This window comes from Hipposideros armiger, unplaced genomic scaffold (assembly GCF_001890085.2).
Source record: "Hipposideros armiger isolate ML-2016 unplaced genomic scaffold, ASM189008v1 scaffold_820, whole genome shotgun sequence".
NCBI lineage: Eukaryota > Metazoa > Chordata > Mammalia > Chiroptera > Hipposideridae > Hipposideros > Hipposideros armiger.
In genome coordinates this window covers 166766-187452 of record NW_017732170.1, presented here as the reverse complement: position 1 = coordinate 187452, position 20687 = coordinate 166766, and the positions used below count along the sequence as shown (strand labels likewise).

At 34.5% G+C, this 20687-nt stretch overlaps 1 protein-coding gene across 1 annotated transcript in view; it reads right to left on the bottom strand.

The window, feature by feature from the left end:
• The window catches only part of CPNE8 (copine 8), a 166571-nt gene that overhangs the window by 82873 nt on the left and 63011 nt on the right, over positions 1 to 20687 (bottom strand). Inside the window, exons 6-7 of the mRNA XM_019628984.1 lie at positions 17509 to 17585; positions 764 to 827 (exon numbers count right to left, since the gene is read on the bottom strand). Coding sequence (XP_019484529.1) covers positions 764 to 827; positions 17509 to 17585 — 141 coding nt within the window. The remainder of the gene's footprint in view (positions 1 to 763; positions 828 to 17508; positions 17586 to 20687) is intronic.

Below are 20687 nucleotides of genomic sequence, written 5' to 3'. Positions count from 1 at the left end.
ACATTAAACAGAAGTATTGACTTTGGATTCAGAGAGCCATCATTACTTCCAGGGTGGAGTGTCATAGCTACCAGCTCATTTCTTCAATGAAGTCATTGAATGTGAATCAATGGCTGCATCAGGAAACCACAACTGCAAAGAGCAGTTTTCTAAAAATATTGATTATGCACTTTTTATCATCATGTTCCTCGTTGAAGTGGTAGCTGATTCTTCCTTCAAACGTGGACTTCCCAAGCTAACAAAAGATGGGAATGCACGCACACACACGCACACACGCACACACACACACACACACACACACACACACACACACACACATATTCTGAATTAATTTAACTAAAAATATGGAAAAACAAGTACGTTATGCAAAAGGACTAAAATCAAATGCCTATAGATATACTCCTTCAGAATCACACATCATCTTCAAAATTTTTGGACGAGCTCATCAGATTGGTACAATTGACAATTCTGTATATTAATGCCTCCAAATTGATCCTGACATTAGGTTTTATTTTAATAATTTCTACTCTGTAAAAAGACTATTAAAACAACTGATTATCCTGTTTGGATTGTAGAATATAGTCTCTCTAGTTAAAGTACTAAATATCTAAAGTGATATTTTATGGATTATAGAATTACATAAAGGATAGTTTTAATTATAGTTTGCTAAAATTACTCAAGAATTATTTAAGTATAGTTTCAGAAATATCAGTTTTAAAATAGTGTTGGAAATACTATTTAGACCAAAGAAATATTTACTTACCCTACAACAGTTTAATTCCTCTGCGGTAAGTATGATTATTCCACATTTCTTTCCTGGAATTCCTCTAAAACAACAAAAAATGTATTTATATGCATTATAATATTATATATTTTATTTTTATATAACCAAATAAAGAGAATACTACCAATAGATGGACTCTACTAACAAAATATATTCCCAGTTCCAAACTTAAGTTTTTCCTATAGGTCCACATTTCCTGATGAAGTTAAACTTTGGTCACTTTCAACATGTTAGTCTTTGGCCCAAGAATCTTCAATAGCTTCATATTGTCTTCCATATGTAATTAACATAATATCTATAGTATAATAAAATTTTCTCCCATGGTTTCTAAGGTTTTTAGTATGTGATTAAAACCTATCCCTAATCTTGATTTTCAATATTTCTTTTTCCTTTCATCAATATGCTTACTTATTTGCACATAATCCTTTGTGTCCATTCCCATGGCCTGGAGAGCACAGTGTGGTAACTCCTTCCTATTCTGCCTCAAACACTTCATACCCGCAGATGAAGTTCCATGTGTTCCAGGAAACTTATCCCAGTCAGTCAACCTCACACAAAGCTCAGCCTTCTCTGTACTCCCATTGCACTTACAGGTTTAGCATTTAATTATTCCCAAATTGTTAAAATTACCTATTTTTACCCTTTCTTTCCTCAAGTTGGTTATAAGCTGCATAAGAGCAAAATTCATGGCACAAACCTCTTGTAAACCAACAGGATTACACATCTATACATAGCAGGTGGTCAGTATCCAAGAAAAATATATAATACATAAGCAAAATTAAGCAAATTGAAACCCCCATTCAATTTGCTTTCTACACATCTCTGGTATATATGTGCTCACATAGCTTCTAGCTGACATCAAGAGCAAAGTTCACTGGGAAAATGCAAGGTGTATACATGGTTCCCTGATTTACATGAGGGACTAGAGAGACAAGTCCATAAGAACCCTCCAAAGAGTAATCCTAATACGCTAAAGCAGTGGTTCTCAACCTGTGGGTCGCGACCCCTTTGGGGGTTGAACGACCCTTTCACAGGGGTCACCGGGTACTCGTATGTGGGCGTATCTGCATGTGGGCCTGGAGACGGATAGAGGAGTGGTGTCTCGGTTCCTAAGACCATTGAAAATATGTGTTTCCGATGGTCTTAGGCGACCCCTGTGAAAGGTTGAGAACCACTGCTCTAAAGGAATACGTCACGCTTCTCTGAGTCCTATCACAAATCATAGTTCAACTCTTCTGTTTGTCCTGGGAACTACAAGCTGTGGAACTAGAGCCCACGAGTGCTTCTGTCCTCAAGAATGTAGTTCATCCCCAATAATTTATGCCAGCATGTATGCAACAAATACATAACCTCCTATTCTCCATGTATAAAGAACCTGGAGTCTTAGTATTTTGGTTGGGAACAAGGTAAAAGAATGGAAAGTTAAAATAGTCTGAGTTGTAAACATATCAATGTAAATTATACTCACTCCACAATTGTTCTATCCTTTCTTTCTATTCTGAAATTTCTTCTAGAGAGCGTCACTGAGTTTTGAGCTACAAATGCCATCTCATAGTTTGTGCAGGAAACCACCTATCACAAAATCTTGTTTCCTCCATCTCTTTACCCCCCCCCCAATTAGGTTAATTGGGATCTTCATATTATATATCAGGATTTTCCATTTTCCTTATCACTAACAGATCAATTAATTTATCCTTGCATGTTTTCTCTTACAATATTACCTATATCATTTCTCAGTTAATTTTTCTAATGCAGCTGTACCATTTTTTCTTCTATTTGTGAATCACAAGATTTATATTTCCAGCATTATGGCTAACTAAACACCCTGACTGAACAATTATCTGAAAATACTTTGAAATACTAAATAAAATTTGTAAAAAGTCTTTGTAAATGCTCTGATAACCTGGTAAGAAAGTAAAAACCAATCTGAAGTTGACGATGGAAAGCCAAAAAGACAAGCTCCAGAGGTAAACCCTGGAGAGTTTGATATTATGTTTGTTTTTCATGGCTGCTTAGTGCACAAAGCTGAGAGACATAAAAGTGAAAGGGGAGACTCACAAGCTGGGGAATTCAATAAATGACCAGCTCACAGCATGAAGCTTAGATCACAATTATTATATTGCCTGATTGTAGCATGAATTAAATATATTTTTTGAAGGGCCTACAAAATAATTCCCTGCCTTAAAATTTGTGTATGAACAAAAGAGACTAAAAAATGTCTCCTCATAATTCAAACCTTAATGAGGCTTGCTGCCTTAATTTCTACTACCTGGATAGTTAAAGGGTGTAGCAGATAAGAAGCACTAAACAGGTGATAGAAATAAATCCAGAGGCATAGTTATGGAAAGTACATGATAATGAACTAAATGTTCCAGATTAAAAACAAACATTGCCATTCTGTATAAAACAATAAATTTTATCAATTAGCTATTTACAATAGACATCAAAATTTAAGGATTTAGAAAATTCAAAAGAAATTTCCTAAAACTCTTCTAATAAATTGAAGGTGGGGGCACATTTCTATGTTTATTCTATGAGGCTAGCATCACCTAGATACCAAAGTCAGTCAAAGACACCACGAGGAAAAAAACAAACAAACAAAGGAAAACAACTACAGACCAATATCTATGATGAACATTGATACAAAATTCCTCAATAAAATACTAGTAAACTGAAGTCAACAGCACATTAAAAGATTATACACCATGACCAAGTGGATTTACTCCTGGAATGCAAGCATAGCTCAAAATATTAAAGTCAATTTAATACACCACATTAACAGAATGAATGACAAAAACCATGTAATCATCTCAATTGGTGCAGAAAAAGCATTTGACAAGATTCAACACACTTTCATGATAAAAACACTCAACAAACTAGGAATAGAAGAAAACTACCTCAATATAATAATAGCCATATATGAAAAGCCCACAGCTAACCTCATACTCAACGGTGAAAGACTGAAAGCATTTCCCCTAAGGTCATGAACAAGGCAAGATATCGACCCTTGCTACTTTTATTCAACACCATAATGGAAGTTCTAGCCAGAGTAATTAGGTAAGAAAAAAAATAAATAAAAGGCATCTAAATTGGGAAGAAAGATGCAAAATTGTTTGTCTGTAGACGATATAATCTTATATGTAGAAAGCCCTAAAGATACCACATTTTAAAAAAAAATGTTAGAATAACAATATTCTAACAATGTTAGAATAAATTCAGCAAAGTTACAAGACACAAAATCAACATAATAAAATCAGTTGTGTTCCCGTATTCTAATAATGAACAATACAAAAAAGAAATTAAGAAAAAAATTCCATTTACAACAGCATAAAAATAATAAAATATTAAGAATAAACCTAACCAAGGAGATGAAGGACACTTACACTGAAAACTATAAAGCAGTGCTAAAAAAAGTTAAAGAAGACACAAATATATGGAAAGACACCCTGTGTTTATGGATTGAAAGACTTCATATTGTTAGGATGTCCATACTATCCAAGGCAATCTACAGGTTCAACGTAATCCCTATCAAAATCCCAGTGGCTATTTATTTGCAGAAATCTACAGAAAAATTAGTCATAAAATTCATATTAAATCTCAAGGAACCTGAAATTAACAAAACTATTCTAAAAAAGAACAAAGTTGGAGAACTCACACTTCCTGATTTCAAAACATTACAAAGGAGCTACAGTAATCGAAACAGTGAGGTACTGGCATAAAGACAGACACATAAATGAAATAGAACACAGTGCCAATGAATAAACCCTCACATATAAAGACAAATGATTTTCACGTAGGATACCAACTACTCAATGAGGAAAGTACAGTCTCTTCAATAAATGGTGTGGAGAAAACTGTATATCCACATAAAAAAAGAATGAAGTTGGACCTTTATGTTATGCCATGCATAAAAATCAATTCAAAATGGATTGAAGACTGAAATGTTAAGACTTGAAACTATAAAACTTCTAGAAGGAAATATAGCAGAAAAGATTCATGACATTCGTCTTGACTGATTTCTTGAATATGACACCAAAAGCACAGCAAAAATAGACAAATGGGACATCACACTTTAAAACTTTTGTACCTCATAAAATAATAATAATAATAGAGTGAAAAAGCAACCTATAGAATGGGAGGATGCATTTGCAAATCATCTATCTGGTAAATGGTTAATATCCAAAAGTTAACATATATAAAGAACCCCTACAATGCCATGGAAAAAAATCATATAACTCGATTAAAAAATGGGCAAAGGACTTGACCAGACATTTCTTCAAAGATAATATTCAACTGGCCAAAAAGTATATAAAAAATGATCAATATTATTACTAATTATCGGAGAAATGCAAATCAAAACCACAATGAGATAGCATCTCAAACCTATAGGATGGCAACTATCAAGAAAACAGAAACAAGTGTTGGTGAGAATGTAGAGAAACTGGAGCCTTTGTGTACTGTTTGTAAAATGGTGCAGCCCCTCGGAAAAACAGTATGGAGGCTCCTCAAAATATTAAAAGTTAGAACTACTGTATGATTCAACAATCCTGCGTATTATGGTTATATATCCAAAAGGACTAAAAGCAAAGTGTCAAAAAGGTATTTGTACACCCATGTTCATGGTAGCACTATTCTCAAAAGTCAAGAGGCAGAAGCAATCCAAATGTCCTCCAATAGATGAATGGATAAACAAGATGTGATGTACGCATGCCATGGAATATTATTCATTCCTGAAAAGGAAGGGAATCCTGCCATAAGCTACAACGTGAATGATCCTTGAAGACACTATGCTAAGTGAAATAAGCCAGTCACAAGAAGACAAACACTATATAATTACACTTATATGAGGTATCAAAAGTAGTCAAATTCATAGAAACAGAAAGTAGAACGGTGGTTACCAGTGGCTGGGAGGAGGAAATAAATAGAAGTTGTTGTTTAATGGGTATAGAGTTTTAGTTTTGCAAGATGAAAAATCTCTCGAGATCTGTTTTACAACAATGTAAATATACTTAACACTACTGAATTGTACACTTACAATGCTGAAGATAGTAAATAAACAAATCAATCAAACAATCAATAATATAACAATGACTGATTAAAGTCATTCTGAGAAAACAAGATTATATAATATTTTAAAATCCAGAACTTAAAAGTAGGAGGCAAAAATACATAGTTTTTAAAAGAAAATGTCACTTCAGAATACTGAAGAATTTCTTTAACAACTGATAAAAAGAGTACAAATGAAAAACAAAATGATTGAAAATTTGACATTAAATTTGAGAATTTCTGTTCACTAAAACACACCCTAAAGAAAATATCAAGTTGATGGAACTCTTTGTTGTTTTAAGGTCGTTTATTAATTTTTCATTGCTGTGTAGTAATTCAGTCTAGGAATTATAAACATATTTACTTAATATTAAGTTACTAGACATTTTGTAGCTTTTAGTTTTTTTCTGTGTAAGAAATCATGCAATAAAAATTATTATATATCTCATTTTATGCGTAGGAACGAACTTCCAGGGTCATAGAGTATATGGGGTAGGGAAGAAAGGCAGAATGTTAAATACTAATGAATATAGCAACTAATATTACTTATGGGACTCTTTTCTCTGAGAGTAAAAGGTAAGGTTGTAAAAGTAAAAGGCTGGGAGCCGAGGAAAGCACTTGAAAAAGGTTACAGCTGTCCCTACCACCTCCTCTGCAGTTTTGCTTTCCATGGTTTCAGTTACCTGAGGTCAACCATGGTCCAAAAATATTAAATGGAAAATTCCAGAAATACACATTTCATAAGTTTTAAATTGCATGCTGTTGGAGTAGAGGAACAAAATCTTCTATGTCCTGCTTCACCCTGCACAGGACGTGAATCATTCTTCTGTCCAGTGTGTCTACACTGTATAAGCTACCCACCCATTAGTCACTTAGTAGCCATCAGTGTTACCTCATAAACAGTCCAGTAATTGAAAACTGTAACACTAACATTCAAGGGGAAAGAAACTTGGTATATTACTTTTTTTTTTACTAATTATCAACTGTCTAATTATCTGAAGAAACTATGTCCTTTCCAAAGGCAAAAATAAAAGGTCCATTAGTTTTTCAAAACTAATGATTCATTTAATTTAAATCGGATGCATTTATCTTTCTATGCAAAATGTTTTATCTCTAAAATATTAACAAAATGTCACTTGTAAGGTTTTACCAAATCAGTAATCACAAAAGGAAACACGAAATTCACTGGGAAAATTTGTCATACGCCAGAAAACTGCAACTGCAACTTTGGTTCAAAATTTGGAACACTGGGGGCGACCAGTTAACTCAGGTGGTTAGAGCGCAGGCTCATAACACCAAGGTTGGCTGCTCGATTCCCACATGGGCCAAGATGCTGAGCTCTCCACACTAGATTGAAGACAATGACTTGACTTGGAGCTGAGGAGTCCTGGAAAAACAGTTCCCCAACAAACTTTCTTAAAAAAAAAATATATATATATATTGAAACACTGGGCTCATGAAGAATCTGTTACCCTGTAATTTTTAACATTAAATTACGGTAAACTAAATTAAATGTGTTACAGTTAGAATGTAAATGTTGACATTTAAAGGGAAGCAAGATGGCTATGATGATGGTACAGAAGCACAATGAGCACAGCGATTTGATACACAGTTTTTTAGTTAACAGAAACAAAGTATAAACTGTTCATAATCTCTGGAAATTGAGATTTTCTTTAAAAGCAGTTTTTGACAAGAATGATGCAATCTTAGCTCTTAAATAACACATATGTGAAAAAACAATTTTTTTGTCAAAAAACTCTTTAGGAAATTACTTGGCTTGTGATAAATTAGATCTATTCATTTATCTACAGAAATATTAGGTTGCTAATATTACTAAAAATATACTTTGCATTTGCAATGTGGTAATGCTACTATAATCTTAAAATTCCCAAGTATTGGGAAACTGAAGCACAAAGTTATAATATGCATGAGAGACATTTAGTGTACTTGAAAAAAAGAAAATTCCATATCAATGTGACTATTATTCTGGAAAACTCAGTTGAATAAACATTTATTGAATTCTTACTATTTACAAAACATAACAACAGGTTTCTACAATAGAGAGGACATAATAGATTTTTTTAAAGCTTTTTCACAATTGTTATAGGAAGAAAGGGACAGGGAAAGTATTCAGCCTTGTGACTGAATTTTACAAGGTTGTTCAGGTGCTTTGCTCCAGCACGCTGTGGAACCCACATGTGTCGTGGCTCACAGAAGGACTAATAAAAAGAGAGGAGGAACATCTACTGTGTATTCCTTTGATCATTTTTTCCAGTGGACCTGCTTAAGAAAGGATATAGAATTTAAAATAAACAAATAAAAATAATATAAAAGGAAGGGGGAAAGAACGTTTGCTATAATGCTGAGAGAAGCTAATCATTCACGTAGCTAGAAAATGGCATACTTATGTATTTTTTAAAAATGAATACACTGACTAAAAATATATGTTGGAATCTAGTTGTATCTGGAAATGTCAGTTTACTAAAACTGCCCTCCTCCATGTTTAGAATCTTTCATCACAGTTAACTTAAACTGACAAAAAGTTGAAATTCAATTGATGTATCTCTGTGATAACTGAGAGGGTCCAACTAACACTGGCATCAAAGTGAACAGAGATGCAAAGGTTATTGAGATTTTTCACTAGAATTTATTTTCAGAGCAGTCTGCTGCACCGTGAAAATCTACCTGTACCTAAAATGACACCATAGCCCAACCAAGGCTAAATATTCATAAATGCCTTTTTGAAAATAGATAGATGATGATAAATAGATAGATGATGATAGATGATAGAGAGAGATAAATTTGATATATTTATTTACTTCTTTCCAAAACTAGACATGAATTTATTTTTTAATTTCTGTCCAATTGTCTTCCTATTTAGGCTGTGTTGGCTCTGAGAACATTTAATGCTACCCCTGGAAAAGAGTACTTTCTTCTTAGCTGACCACAGAAAGAGTGGCTGCAGTTTCCTTGGAATAGGCTGAGGGAACTAAAAAGCCGTACTGCCCCTGTCCTTTAGGGTTACTGCTGTCACCTCAGTAATCACAGGGAAGGGTCTCAGAGCTTGTTCTACAGAAGCCTGGAGTAGCCCATAGCAGCTGAATCTTCATGACCCAGGATGGGCACAAGCATCAGAAACTCCTGGGGAGATGGTCACTGTTTATCTCAGGAAAAACTAGGACATTGGACTGCGCCTGCGGAAGAGCTGTGTGAGCAAGATAAGAAGAAACCCCGTCCTTGAACTGAACTAAGTCAGGACGAGTATCTCTTGAAAACTCTTCTTACCATCCAGAGACGTCCTTGACTTTTAAGTAAATACTTCAGTACTACTAATATGAAACAAAATAAAAAAAATTTTAATTTGTTTCAAAACTGTACATAAATATATTCATTTATTGAAAGCAATATAGTGTTATGGTTAAGCATATGAAAAATGATAATAACAACACCTAGCTACCTCACAATGGTGCTATGGAGGGTTAAAGAAGTTATGTGTAAAACAGGTAGAATAGCGACTGACACATGCTAAGAACTCAATCAAGTCAGCTGCTAGTATTGCTTAAAAAAAAAAAAATCACCCCTCCCTTTCACTAGCTTTGATGACAAAGAACCAATGAAGTGTAACTGCAGGAGCAGACACAATCCCAAATGTTTTTACCAAACACTTATTTTATCAGTGGGGTGGAGATCAGACCAGGTGCTTATTCCAAGGTCTTTCCTCACCTACTAGTTTGCTTAACTACAGAACTATAGTTATTGTTGCTTAATATACAATATTTCTGGACTGCATTTTGAATCCCAGAATCAGCAAATTAAGCCATACACAAAAGCGGAGAAAGAAGAAAAGAGCAATGAATTGCACTATAGAGGATGTTTTAGTTTTTCTGAAAGTTTTTATCCCAATGTGATTTCTAAACATTGTCTATGCAAAGGTCAATCCTTTAGAAACTCATCTGACATTAAAACTAAGTGAAACTAAGAATTCAATAAAGGCAGGTACTAAAACCCATCCTCCAAAGTAGCACAGGTGTCTTTTCTATCAGGTTTTCCTACCAGTTTTTTCAATCCAACTCAATGAGATTAGGCAACTTCAAACAAACAAAGTTTTGCAAACGTTTACACTCTGGGTGCACAGCAGCATCTACAACACAAGGACAGAATGACCCATCTCTCCCTAAAGTTTACTGATCAGTTGTGGCAAGCCCAGAAACGGATTATCATCCCTTTGTCAGAATATGGCACATCCATCAGCCCAGTTACTTGTGCAAGAAATCTGAACGTCATCCTTGAAATCTTCTCCTTCACCCAAGACTATCAACTTATCACCAACCCTTGTGAAATCAACCTTCAAAATATATTTTTAACCTGCCCATTTCTTCTCATTTCCTTAGTCTAAACTACTTGTCTCTTGCGAACTAGATTATTTCAACAGTAATTAACTTACTGATCTTTCTGCTAACCACTCACAACCATTCTCCACACAAAAGTGAATGAACTTCTTTGAACAAAAATCATGAATACCCCCCTGCACTTATAATAAAATTCAAAATAGTAAAAATTTATATTCTAGTCTAAGAATGTACTCTAATTTCCATAAAGCTTATTCCAATATGTAATTTTACTTATCTCTGCAATTATTCATTTAATGACTAGATGGTAAACTCCATGAAGATAGAAACAACTCTGTATTTTCAAAATTGTATGCTTAGTGCCTAACAGTTTCTGGTCCATAATGTATTTACAATAAAGATTTGTTGAATAAGTAAATTTGAAAAAAGAATCCCTAAGTCCTCAGCTATCCTCAAATTGTGTGTGACAGAAAAGTAAACAAATGCAGTCACTAAATAGTCTATATAGTAAGCATTGACATGAAATGATTTTTCCTTCTGTTTTTCTTTCTTAAACTGGAGTGCCTAAAGGAGTTAGTTGTATACAGCCTCTTAAGATCAGGGAAATATCACACCAACCCAGAACAAGAGAACAACCATCCTGAAGCTTGTCTCTGAGGATGACATTAAGAGCTATTTTGAGAAAAATGTGTTTGTCTTACCCATATCGCTCATGACTGGCTATATCCTTTATAGGCCTTTCTATCCACAAGAGCCCATCTATATTCCTTTAGTTGTAACCACTGAAATCTCTGAGTAGAGCAGAGAAGTGTGGGAGCTTCAAGCTTCATACAGTATGCTTATTTAGGGTAAACAATTACATCCCTGCAGACCCTTCCAGAGCATAAGCTCAGATCCACAAGTGAATGTAAGAAAATGGTCCAGCTGAACATTTGTTGAATTTCCATTACATGGGAGACTAATAATCTTGTACAAGATATATAAAGAAATGTACTAAAATTCCCTCTACACTTGGCCTTTAGAGAATACACTATTTTTCATATAGGCTCTTCCATAGGTAGATAAGCTCTTTATTCTCGGTCCATGAAGCATCTAATATCTCTCTAAGATGCGATCAGTGCTTTAATTTTTAATGTGTTGGGTTGTATGAAGATTACTAACATACACACACACACACATACACACACACACACTCACACACGTATGTGATCTTTGAAAATTCAAGAATATAAATAATTTTTAATTGATACTGAACTCTAGATTACATTTTGCAATTATTTGAACATGGGTCCAATGCTCTAGAAATTCAGGGCATTCCCAACAAAATAATAGCAGTATCTTATAAAACCCAAAATAATGAGAAGCAGGAATTCAACTAACTTCCCCAATTTGATTGCTGAGCTCTATACTGAGAATAGGCAAAACAGTTTTTAGTATTTTATACTTGGCCAGTACTTAATAATTTACATAAATGCAATCAAATTCAGTTCAAAATTGTCCTTTATCTAAGCTTGCTGAATTTCTAACTAAAAACTTCTCTAAGGAAAAAAAGAGAGAAGGGAGGAGGGAGGGAAAGAAGAGAGGGAACTATTAGGTGATTCAATTTAAGAAGTCTCTCCTAAAAGATATAGCCTATATTTAATAACAAATATACTAATATAACCACCCTTGGGTGTTTATTAAATTCTGGTGTTCTCCATGACAAATGTATTATATAAAGTATTGTTATTTCTTAAAAGTGTATTATCTATGTTTCAGATGAGGAAACTGGAGCTCAGGAATTTAAAGCAATTTGCTCAAATCATACACCTACTGAATTATGAAACCCTGGTCTGACTGCCCCTAAAGGCCGTGTACTATCACCTCCTTTACAATGGTTATTTTTTTATCTCTAGATTAAATTCTTCATATTGCAAATATGACCCACAGATATAAAAATATGGTGCAGTTGTACAAATTTTGTAATATTACATAGCAAGTTAGTAGCAAAGATGAGACTACAAACATCATCTTCTGATTCCTAATCCAATATCCTGTTGAATAAAATAAACCAGAGTATAACATCAGTTTAATTTGCAGGGAAGTTAATAAAGTCAAGATGACTTTGAAGATGAAATTTCCCCCAAAAGTTGACTATTTTCACAAGCAAAAGTTGCAAAATAAAGATGTGCACTGCTTTATTATAAATTTGTATCTTTCTCACCTTCAGGACTAACCATTCTCTTATCCTATCTCCTCCTCTTCCGTCTCAACACTGACACTTGATCTCGATAAGCACTCACGGCCACAACATAGCTTTCAAATAAGGCCCCATTTGAGTCAGATCTTTAGGTCAGCCTTTTCAGGCTGTGCTTCAAGGCTCCCTCAAGCTCTGTTATTCGGCTTCAGCCTTCTGCCTTATTCTCAAGCTTCCTTTCTGTTTTGTTCCTCCCACCACATTTCTTTCTTTGAACTTCAGCACACATCTGGCTCCATCCTTGAATCCTATGTCGGAGCTGGGATTCCAAACAACTGCAAGTTGGTCATTTGATTATCCCCTTCCTCTGAGTATCTGTCCCTCTATTCTTCAACACCTATCAGGACACTCACTAATCCCTCTTGGACCCCTCCCTTCATGCTCTGCCCACTATTGGTTGCCTAGATTGCATGCCACAGGCTGCTATTGCCAGCCTGGAAAGAACATAAATCTTTTCCCTAAGCCAAAACAGCTGCTGGTTCAGTTACCCACGGATTCCCAGGTCCTCCCAAAATAAGAATCTTCTCTCTCATCACAACCTAATCACAGCCAGTCCCTGCCTCCTCGTCCAGTGCTTTTATAGGGAACCACTCATGCCAGGATGACAGTAATAGGAACAAACAGGTCTATTACTTGATGAGCATAATAAATGCTTTCCTCCCAGAGCAAACAACGGCAATCTTTCTTAAACTTGGTGCTGATTCTCGCATTTTGGAAGGCTTTCTGAATCCATCACTGAGATCCCTAAAGATAGAAGTATAACTCTGACAGCATCACGCAGAAAATTGGATATAATCTCACAGCATGAGAAGACACACTGCTGAGTGGGTATAATGCCAGATAATAATGGGACGATCTAAAGAGAGGAGCCAGTGAGTCATAGGAAGACACAGTAAATGTTGCAGACAAATTAAGTAGCACAAGACTCAATTTTGGAGGGTTCAGGAAAAAAGACCAAAGTGAAGGATGGAATTAAAATATGAGAAATGTGTTTGCTCAAAACTTGAATCCAGCAGAACAGACTTTTGGAAATTGCAAAAATCTTGAGTTGCTATTAAAAAGCAAATTAAAAATTCTTGAACATCAATTTCAAACAATTTACCTAAGTTTCTGCAAAATATTAAAATATAATCTTTTACTTTCATAAAAAAATGAGAAAATTTATTTTTAAAAGTGACAATAACTGAAGCACAGAAAATAAAAAGATGAGCTTGAATTGTAATTCTGATTATTTAATAATGGCTATGTACAAGAAACTACTTTTCTTCTGTAATAAACATAACTTAGTTTTTAAAGTCTTGATTAATAATACATAATTTAAAGCTCCAGTGTGTCTGTTTTTAAATCTCCAAATTTTATAGTTGTCATCATTTTAAAAAGACCACATCTGAGGAGATATTACACTACAATTGCAATTAAGAAGCTAGAGGAAATTATTCTGAATATTTAACAGAAAATAATTTAAATGAGGCCATTTAAAGGGAAGAAAACAAGGGAATACTATGAATAATTTAGAATATAAATGGGAAACTAATTGGAAAATAAATCTCTAATCTAGAACAAATTAGTAAATAAACACCAAATCACTTGGATAATGCTATTTAAGATAAATAACATTTGGGACACAGGAAGACTTTTAAAAATTCAAGATGAGTCAATTTTGTAAATTGAGGGTGGATTATCTGCCTCAGGAGGCATCCTGTGCTGCAGTTCCAAAGCCTAAACCCACACAGATAGGGAAAATCCCCTGACTCCTTAACAAGACTGCCAAAAGTGATGGCTGCAGCAGGAAAGTACACAATTCTACTTCTATCTCCAGCAATGAGGAACAGACCATGAAAAACAGTAGAATGTTTAGTGACCACCCTACAATGTTATCTTTAACCGGATAGCTAAGTCCTGACCAGGGCAGGTTTACAAGGGAGGAGAGGGGTGGGGGTGGGCGTGGGGGAGGAGACGAAGCATGCAAAAGGGTCTATGAGATACAGATGTAAGAGCTACATATTAAATACATATTATTACCTTAATGTGAATGTCATCATTTCTGCCGTGCTTTCATAAATTCATATATATATATATATATATATATATATATATATATATATATATATATATATACACATATATATATAAAATTTGATAAAACCTGGAGTCTTTAGAAGTTGTGCTTGTCATAAAAATCCCTGTCAGAGAAGAAAACACTTCCTTGACCTTGTACTATCCCTAATATTCTTCCTGGCCCCATCCTTTCTTACAAAGCTATTCCCTTCCTCTATAGAAATATCCCATATCTTCCAAACTTCCCATCTCTCCCCACCATCTGTCCATTGGATTGATTTAAAAAATCAAGTACATGAAAAAGGATGTCACTGAGCAGGAGTTAGCAAGTATGAAGGTGCAATCTGAAAGCATCCATGGAGTGGATGAGCTGCTTTGAAGGACTTCTTTGACATAATGGAGAGATCAAGCCTCCATGCAAACAGCATTTCACTCTCTTCCTCAACTCAACTACCAAGGATGCTTTTCCAAACACAAAGTGTGAATGGTTTTGATTGCTTTTCATTGAGTGGAGGTAAGCAGGTAAAATGCCATTTGAATAGAAGCTGCATCTTCTCTTAAAGCCCTTGAAGTCCTGAGAGCCCAAGATAGCATGCTTAGCCCAGTGAATTTGGTTTTTCAATCCACATGTGCCCCTTCCTCTAGACACACGCCTCTCTCATAGGCAGAGTTTTTAATAAAAGCCAATATTTTCTCAAGCTACAGGGTGAGTACACAATGTTGTTTGGGGTTGTTTTCCAATTTGCAGTTCACTTGGGTTGGAGTACATTACTGTATGCTTTGGTTATTAGATCCAAAGTATCCTTCCCCTAGGAAGTAAACTGCATTCAAGTTTATTGTCCTATTTTTTATTAATCTCCCATCTCTTCGAATTCCCGCTCTCATCTCTTTCTCTTTTTATCTCAAGTATCTCATTTAATTCCCTCATAATAGGCCACCAGTCTGCAGTTCTTATAGTTTTGCTCTTTGCTTCTTTCTTTTGTAGCCAATTTCTTTGCTATACTCAAGCTCTACATTTCATTACTCATTTAGAACTAACACTTGCCGAACTAGTCTTAGGAAAAAAAAAAAAAATCCCCCACTGCTCAAACAACAAGCCCACCTTTTAACCCTTTTCATAATGTTTATTTGCCTGAGAAGATTGCCTGATAAGGTCAAAGGCTGAATAAAAGATTAGTTACATATACTTTAAAAAACTGAATCAATTATACCTTTCTCAGTAAGATAGATATGATATCAACACTCTCCTAAATTAAAAAATACCCTGTAGATGGCATAAAGTGTGTAGCTTCATGTTATCTGAACAGGTTTCTAAGGCTTTGCCTCATTTATGCTTTCCCAGCCTCGGCAGGAGCTAAGAAAAATCTAAAGGGCATCTCATCTTTTCTGATTATGCAAAATGATCATGACTCAAATGCCAGCAAATACTTCCAACATTTGCATATTCTGCCAATCACTACTGTAGATATTTTCATCCCTTAGCATGAATTTATTTTTCTTATTCTTATCTAGGAATTGTTGAATCAGGTGAACAAGGGCCACATCTTACACTATGGATATTCTACTTACCACATACCCCAATCAATATAATGTCAACTTTTTAACAAGTTTCAAGACTAATATCACAATGATTTTCCACTGGGAAAAAATCTACATAACTTAAGAGTTAAGAGTTATGATTTCCTTTTATGGAGAAAATATCAGATAAAAATTTCTAATAAAATGATCAATATTTTTCTTTCAAAAAATATTGAAGGAATCTTTAAGGAGGCATTATATATATATAAAATTGATTTTTTTCCAGCAAAAAATAAAGGGTAGATTTAGTGATCTTCCAAGAATCTTCATGAGCCTGAGTCACTAGATAGAAAATGCAATCTGAATTATATATATTTAATAAAACATTTATATTTGCTTGACAAATAATATATTACTTACATATTAAAGTGAGCATAAATATATTTAAATGATAAGCTTCCAAATCCTATAATATGTAAAAACAAATTACACCTGAGAAGAATGTTTAAAAGGTGGCTGATATGCAAAATTTTCAAATTAACATTTGGTAATAATTTGCTAAGAAAATCAAGTTAAATAAAGGAAGTTAGAATTCATAGACCTCTTATAATCCTAAGAAGTTCTTGCATAGCATTGAACACATTAAGTATAAAGTTTAATTTTATACAGGGAATATGAGAATGACAACTTGGCCATTTCAAGTGTTTGATGTCAAAGGTGAGATTTGTGGAGTTTTGACATTTATTTTATAAAATTGATGTTCTTAAAAGATTGGTGAAAATATAGACTTCAAAATTCCCCAAACCTTTACACATTGCATGTAGCCCTGCATATGCCATAGTATTCTTTCTAGATCTTTTAATTTTTATAAATAGTTAAATAAATCTAAATAAGGTTAGTGAGGGGAGAAGGGAGATGAGGAGAAGAAAGGATTAGGAAAAAAGACTACAATTTATTTTCTGCCTTATTTGGAACTAGAGAAAATAGGATGATCCCATGAAACTGCTGAAAAAATGAAACATAACCCCAGTAATTGAAGGTGAAGGCAGAAGATATAATTCATAGTGATTGTCATCTCTTAACATTTACACACTTATTGCCTTCTTTACACACCGATTTTGTAACAAAAACTATTATTAAAACCTCAGTCACCAGAAATGCATTTATTAAACATGTGGTATAAAAGGTGGATGCTACACATAGTCCCTGGCCCAAAGGAGTAAAACCTCTTTTCCAAAAAGCACTAAATTTGAAGCGTAATAGTATAACCAATAAGAAAACAACACATTTTGTTTAAATGTGTTCATTTCATTTTGTGAAAATTATGTAGCATAGCATATGACAGGTGAAATATTCACTATCCTTTACAAACATGTCAAAATTATTCTTTGAAAGGGAAAAACTCAAATAAAATTTTAAAACCCACTTTTGGTGAACAACCACATATTCATCAATTCCACTGCCAAAATAAAAACTGGATAGTTAACATTTCATTGTCTGAATTAAAAAATACTTACACTATTGGCTTTTCCAGGCGACTTCCCTGTGAACCAACAATCTCCCCCAATGTACAAAACACTTGTCCCAGAAAGTCCTAAAATAGATAAAAGGATTAAAGCTCATAAGTTTCCAAAGCATCTTTACACTATATATTTTGTACATCGTATTTGCTTATCTTCATTGCTGAAATACTGAATTCTCTAACTTCCAATAATAAGTAAAATAAGCTCAGTATGTATTAATTTTAACAATGTGATTTTCCACTTAAGTTTGCACAGCATTTTGTCCTTTTAATCACAGAACAGACTTATTATTGTAAGTGTTTATTTATTTTCTTTTTTAAATGAAAATAAAGTTCCAGGATTTGAATTCACAATTGGTTTGCCTTTGGATGTCTCTGAAACTACTGAGCTTTTGGTTGAAGAGGAAAACTGTGAAAGCCCAGGGCAGCAGTGGCTAACAATACCAGCGCTATCTATAGAGATGCCGTGGCTACAGACGGGGTCCAGAGCCACACTGCCAGGTGTCTCTTCAGTACGAGCACCACTACCTGTGACTGTGGGCAATTAGTTAAGCTCTCCAGTTTCCTCATTTCTAACATGTATTGTCCTCCTCAGAATTGCTTTGAGGGTTCAGTGAGTTACTGTATGAGTTGATATTAGCATATACGAGGTGTGATCAAAAACTAGAGTGAATGCCGCTATTGAGTGCCATCCAACGAAAAGGCAGGGATCTTCAATACAAGGAGCAGTGCCTGGAACCTTAGTAACAACAGTGTGTGATAATTTTCAACTTGTTGGGTGCAGTGCATTGGATGTGAGCTACGGTTGAGAGAAGGTGTGTTTTAAAGTGTGTCGTAAATCATGCTCCATGGTGACAATGCTCTGTCACAGTCACTTCTGGTATGGCAATTTCTGTCAAATAAAAACATTATGGTGTGTCCTCATCCACCTATTCACCAGATTTGGCACCGTGCAACTTCTGGCTCTTCCTCAAAGTTAAGATGACTATGAAAGGTAAATGTTTTGAATCGATTCAGGACATCGAGGCAGCCACGACAGCGCAACTAAAGACACTCACAAAAGAGGACTTCCAGAACTGCTTCAGAAAATGGCAAGAACAATGGGATAATTGTGCTCGAAGTGTGGGGGAGTATTTCGAGGGGGATTAATGGCAATGTATCCTTTACTATAGGAATTTTTTTTTAATTTAAACATTCACCATATTTTTTTAAATCATACTTCATATAAGTGCCTAAAAATGGGTTATGTATCAAACATTATAAAGTTCATTAACATACAAGCAGATGATTTTTATTTTCAAGACTCAGAATAACCTTGAAAATGCAAGGTATATTATTAATACTTCACGTAAAAAGAAACTGATCATCTAGGAGGTTGATTTTTCCATATTTTAAGCAATCAGTAAATAGCAGTCAGGACTAATCCAGATGGACAATAAGATAATATATGGAAAGTTTTTAGAACTGATGCTTGGAACATGGTAAGTGTCTAACAAAGAGGTGCCTCTCTTCTCCTCCCTAATTCCCTAGGGCTAAAAGTATATTACTGTATACTCAAAACTTATTACTTGCCACTGGATTCAAGTACTGGAGATGCTATAATTATCTGATAAAATAATATATTTATTTTCCAAAACCACTTTACAGTTATGGTCAATACAAATGCTTATTTTGCGTGTCATTATAAAATCTGAATGTGTCTTATACACCAATTTATCTTACATGTTAGCTAGTATATATTAACATATATATGAAAAAGAGTGTTTTCTAAACAATGGTAAACCAGAGGCACTAATGGTTAGTAAAATTTCTGATTTCTATCCTATTAGAAAGCTCATCAATGTGTGTAGTTTTTCATTAGCATGATAATAAACAATTTCATAAGCATTCAACAGTGTGGCATCTTTCTCCTAAAAGGTCTACAAAGATAATCTTTAAATGGCTTTCTTGTTTTTTAAAATGATCAATGAGCATCTGAAATATAATATCTCTAATAAATAATTTAAATTAAAAGATATTAAATAGGTTTATTGATAGCTAAAGTTTTAATACAGCACAGTAATTGGGTGTAGTCAACTATTCAGAAATTAATCATTTGAGTTCTTAATAAGATAGGGTCATGATTTGCCTCCATTAATTGCTTCTACCTTGTGTTCATTATACTGATTCTAATCTCATCCACACTAAGCCAGGAAGAGCAAAAGAAAATAAGTGATACAAAATTTCTTGCTTTCACAAATATTTTAACTATGTGGAAAAAAATTGGTAAGGCAAGTTTGCATTATCTGTGGAATTTTATTGTTGGCATTATCCACTAATATTTCATTGTTGGAAATCCCTGCTAATATTACTGACTTCCTCTGTATTTAATTAATCCATACTAATTATATCAACTATAAAGATTGAGGTATGACTTATATTATGCACTATGTGCTAATACAGCAATCATTTCTAACAATCGAACACGGAGCTCTTTTGCTCCGGTAACGACTCCTAATATCTTAATGGTTGTTTGCACATCTATATGTTATTTTTGGAATAAGCAAACACAACCTGAAAGAATTGGATTCAATATTTTAGGAGAAATAATTTGTCACATTTTAACATTATTATAATATAGTCTTTTTTTTCAAGCAAGGATTTGTCTTTTCAATCAACGTATTGATCTACAAACCAAAAATGCTAATCCTCCCATTAAGAGATTAATAAAAAGCTCTAAACTTAGACATCAATAGTTAAATGATATACAATTTCAAAAATATACTCTAAAGCTGAATTTATTTATTTCTTTTCCTCCAGCACAATTATTGATTTTCAAAATATTTTTTGCTTTGTAAGAGTCCAAATGGGACTGGCAGAGTGGCTCAGTTGGTTAAGAGTTCGCTTGGGGGCACCAGCTCTGAGCAGCAGGGCCACGGTTCAGATCCCACATTAAAGGCCAGTGGCACAGCCCTCTCTACAGCTAAGATGATGAACAACAGCTCGACCTGGAGCTGGGCTGCTGTGAGTTGCCAGCGACAGCATAAGCTGCAGCAGAGCTGCAGTGGGCTGCCATGAGCTACATAAGTAACTGGCAGCCAGCGTGAGCAGCTGGCAGCCGGCAAGAGCTGCTGTGAGCCGCAGTGAGCGGCCCGACCAATGACCAGCGACCGATTGCCTCACCCGGGAAGAGCA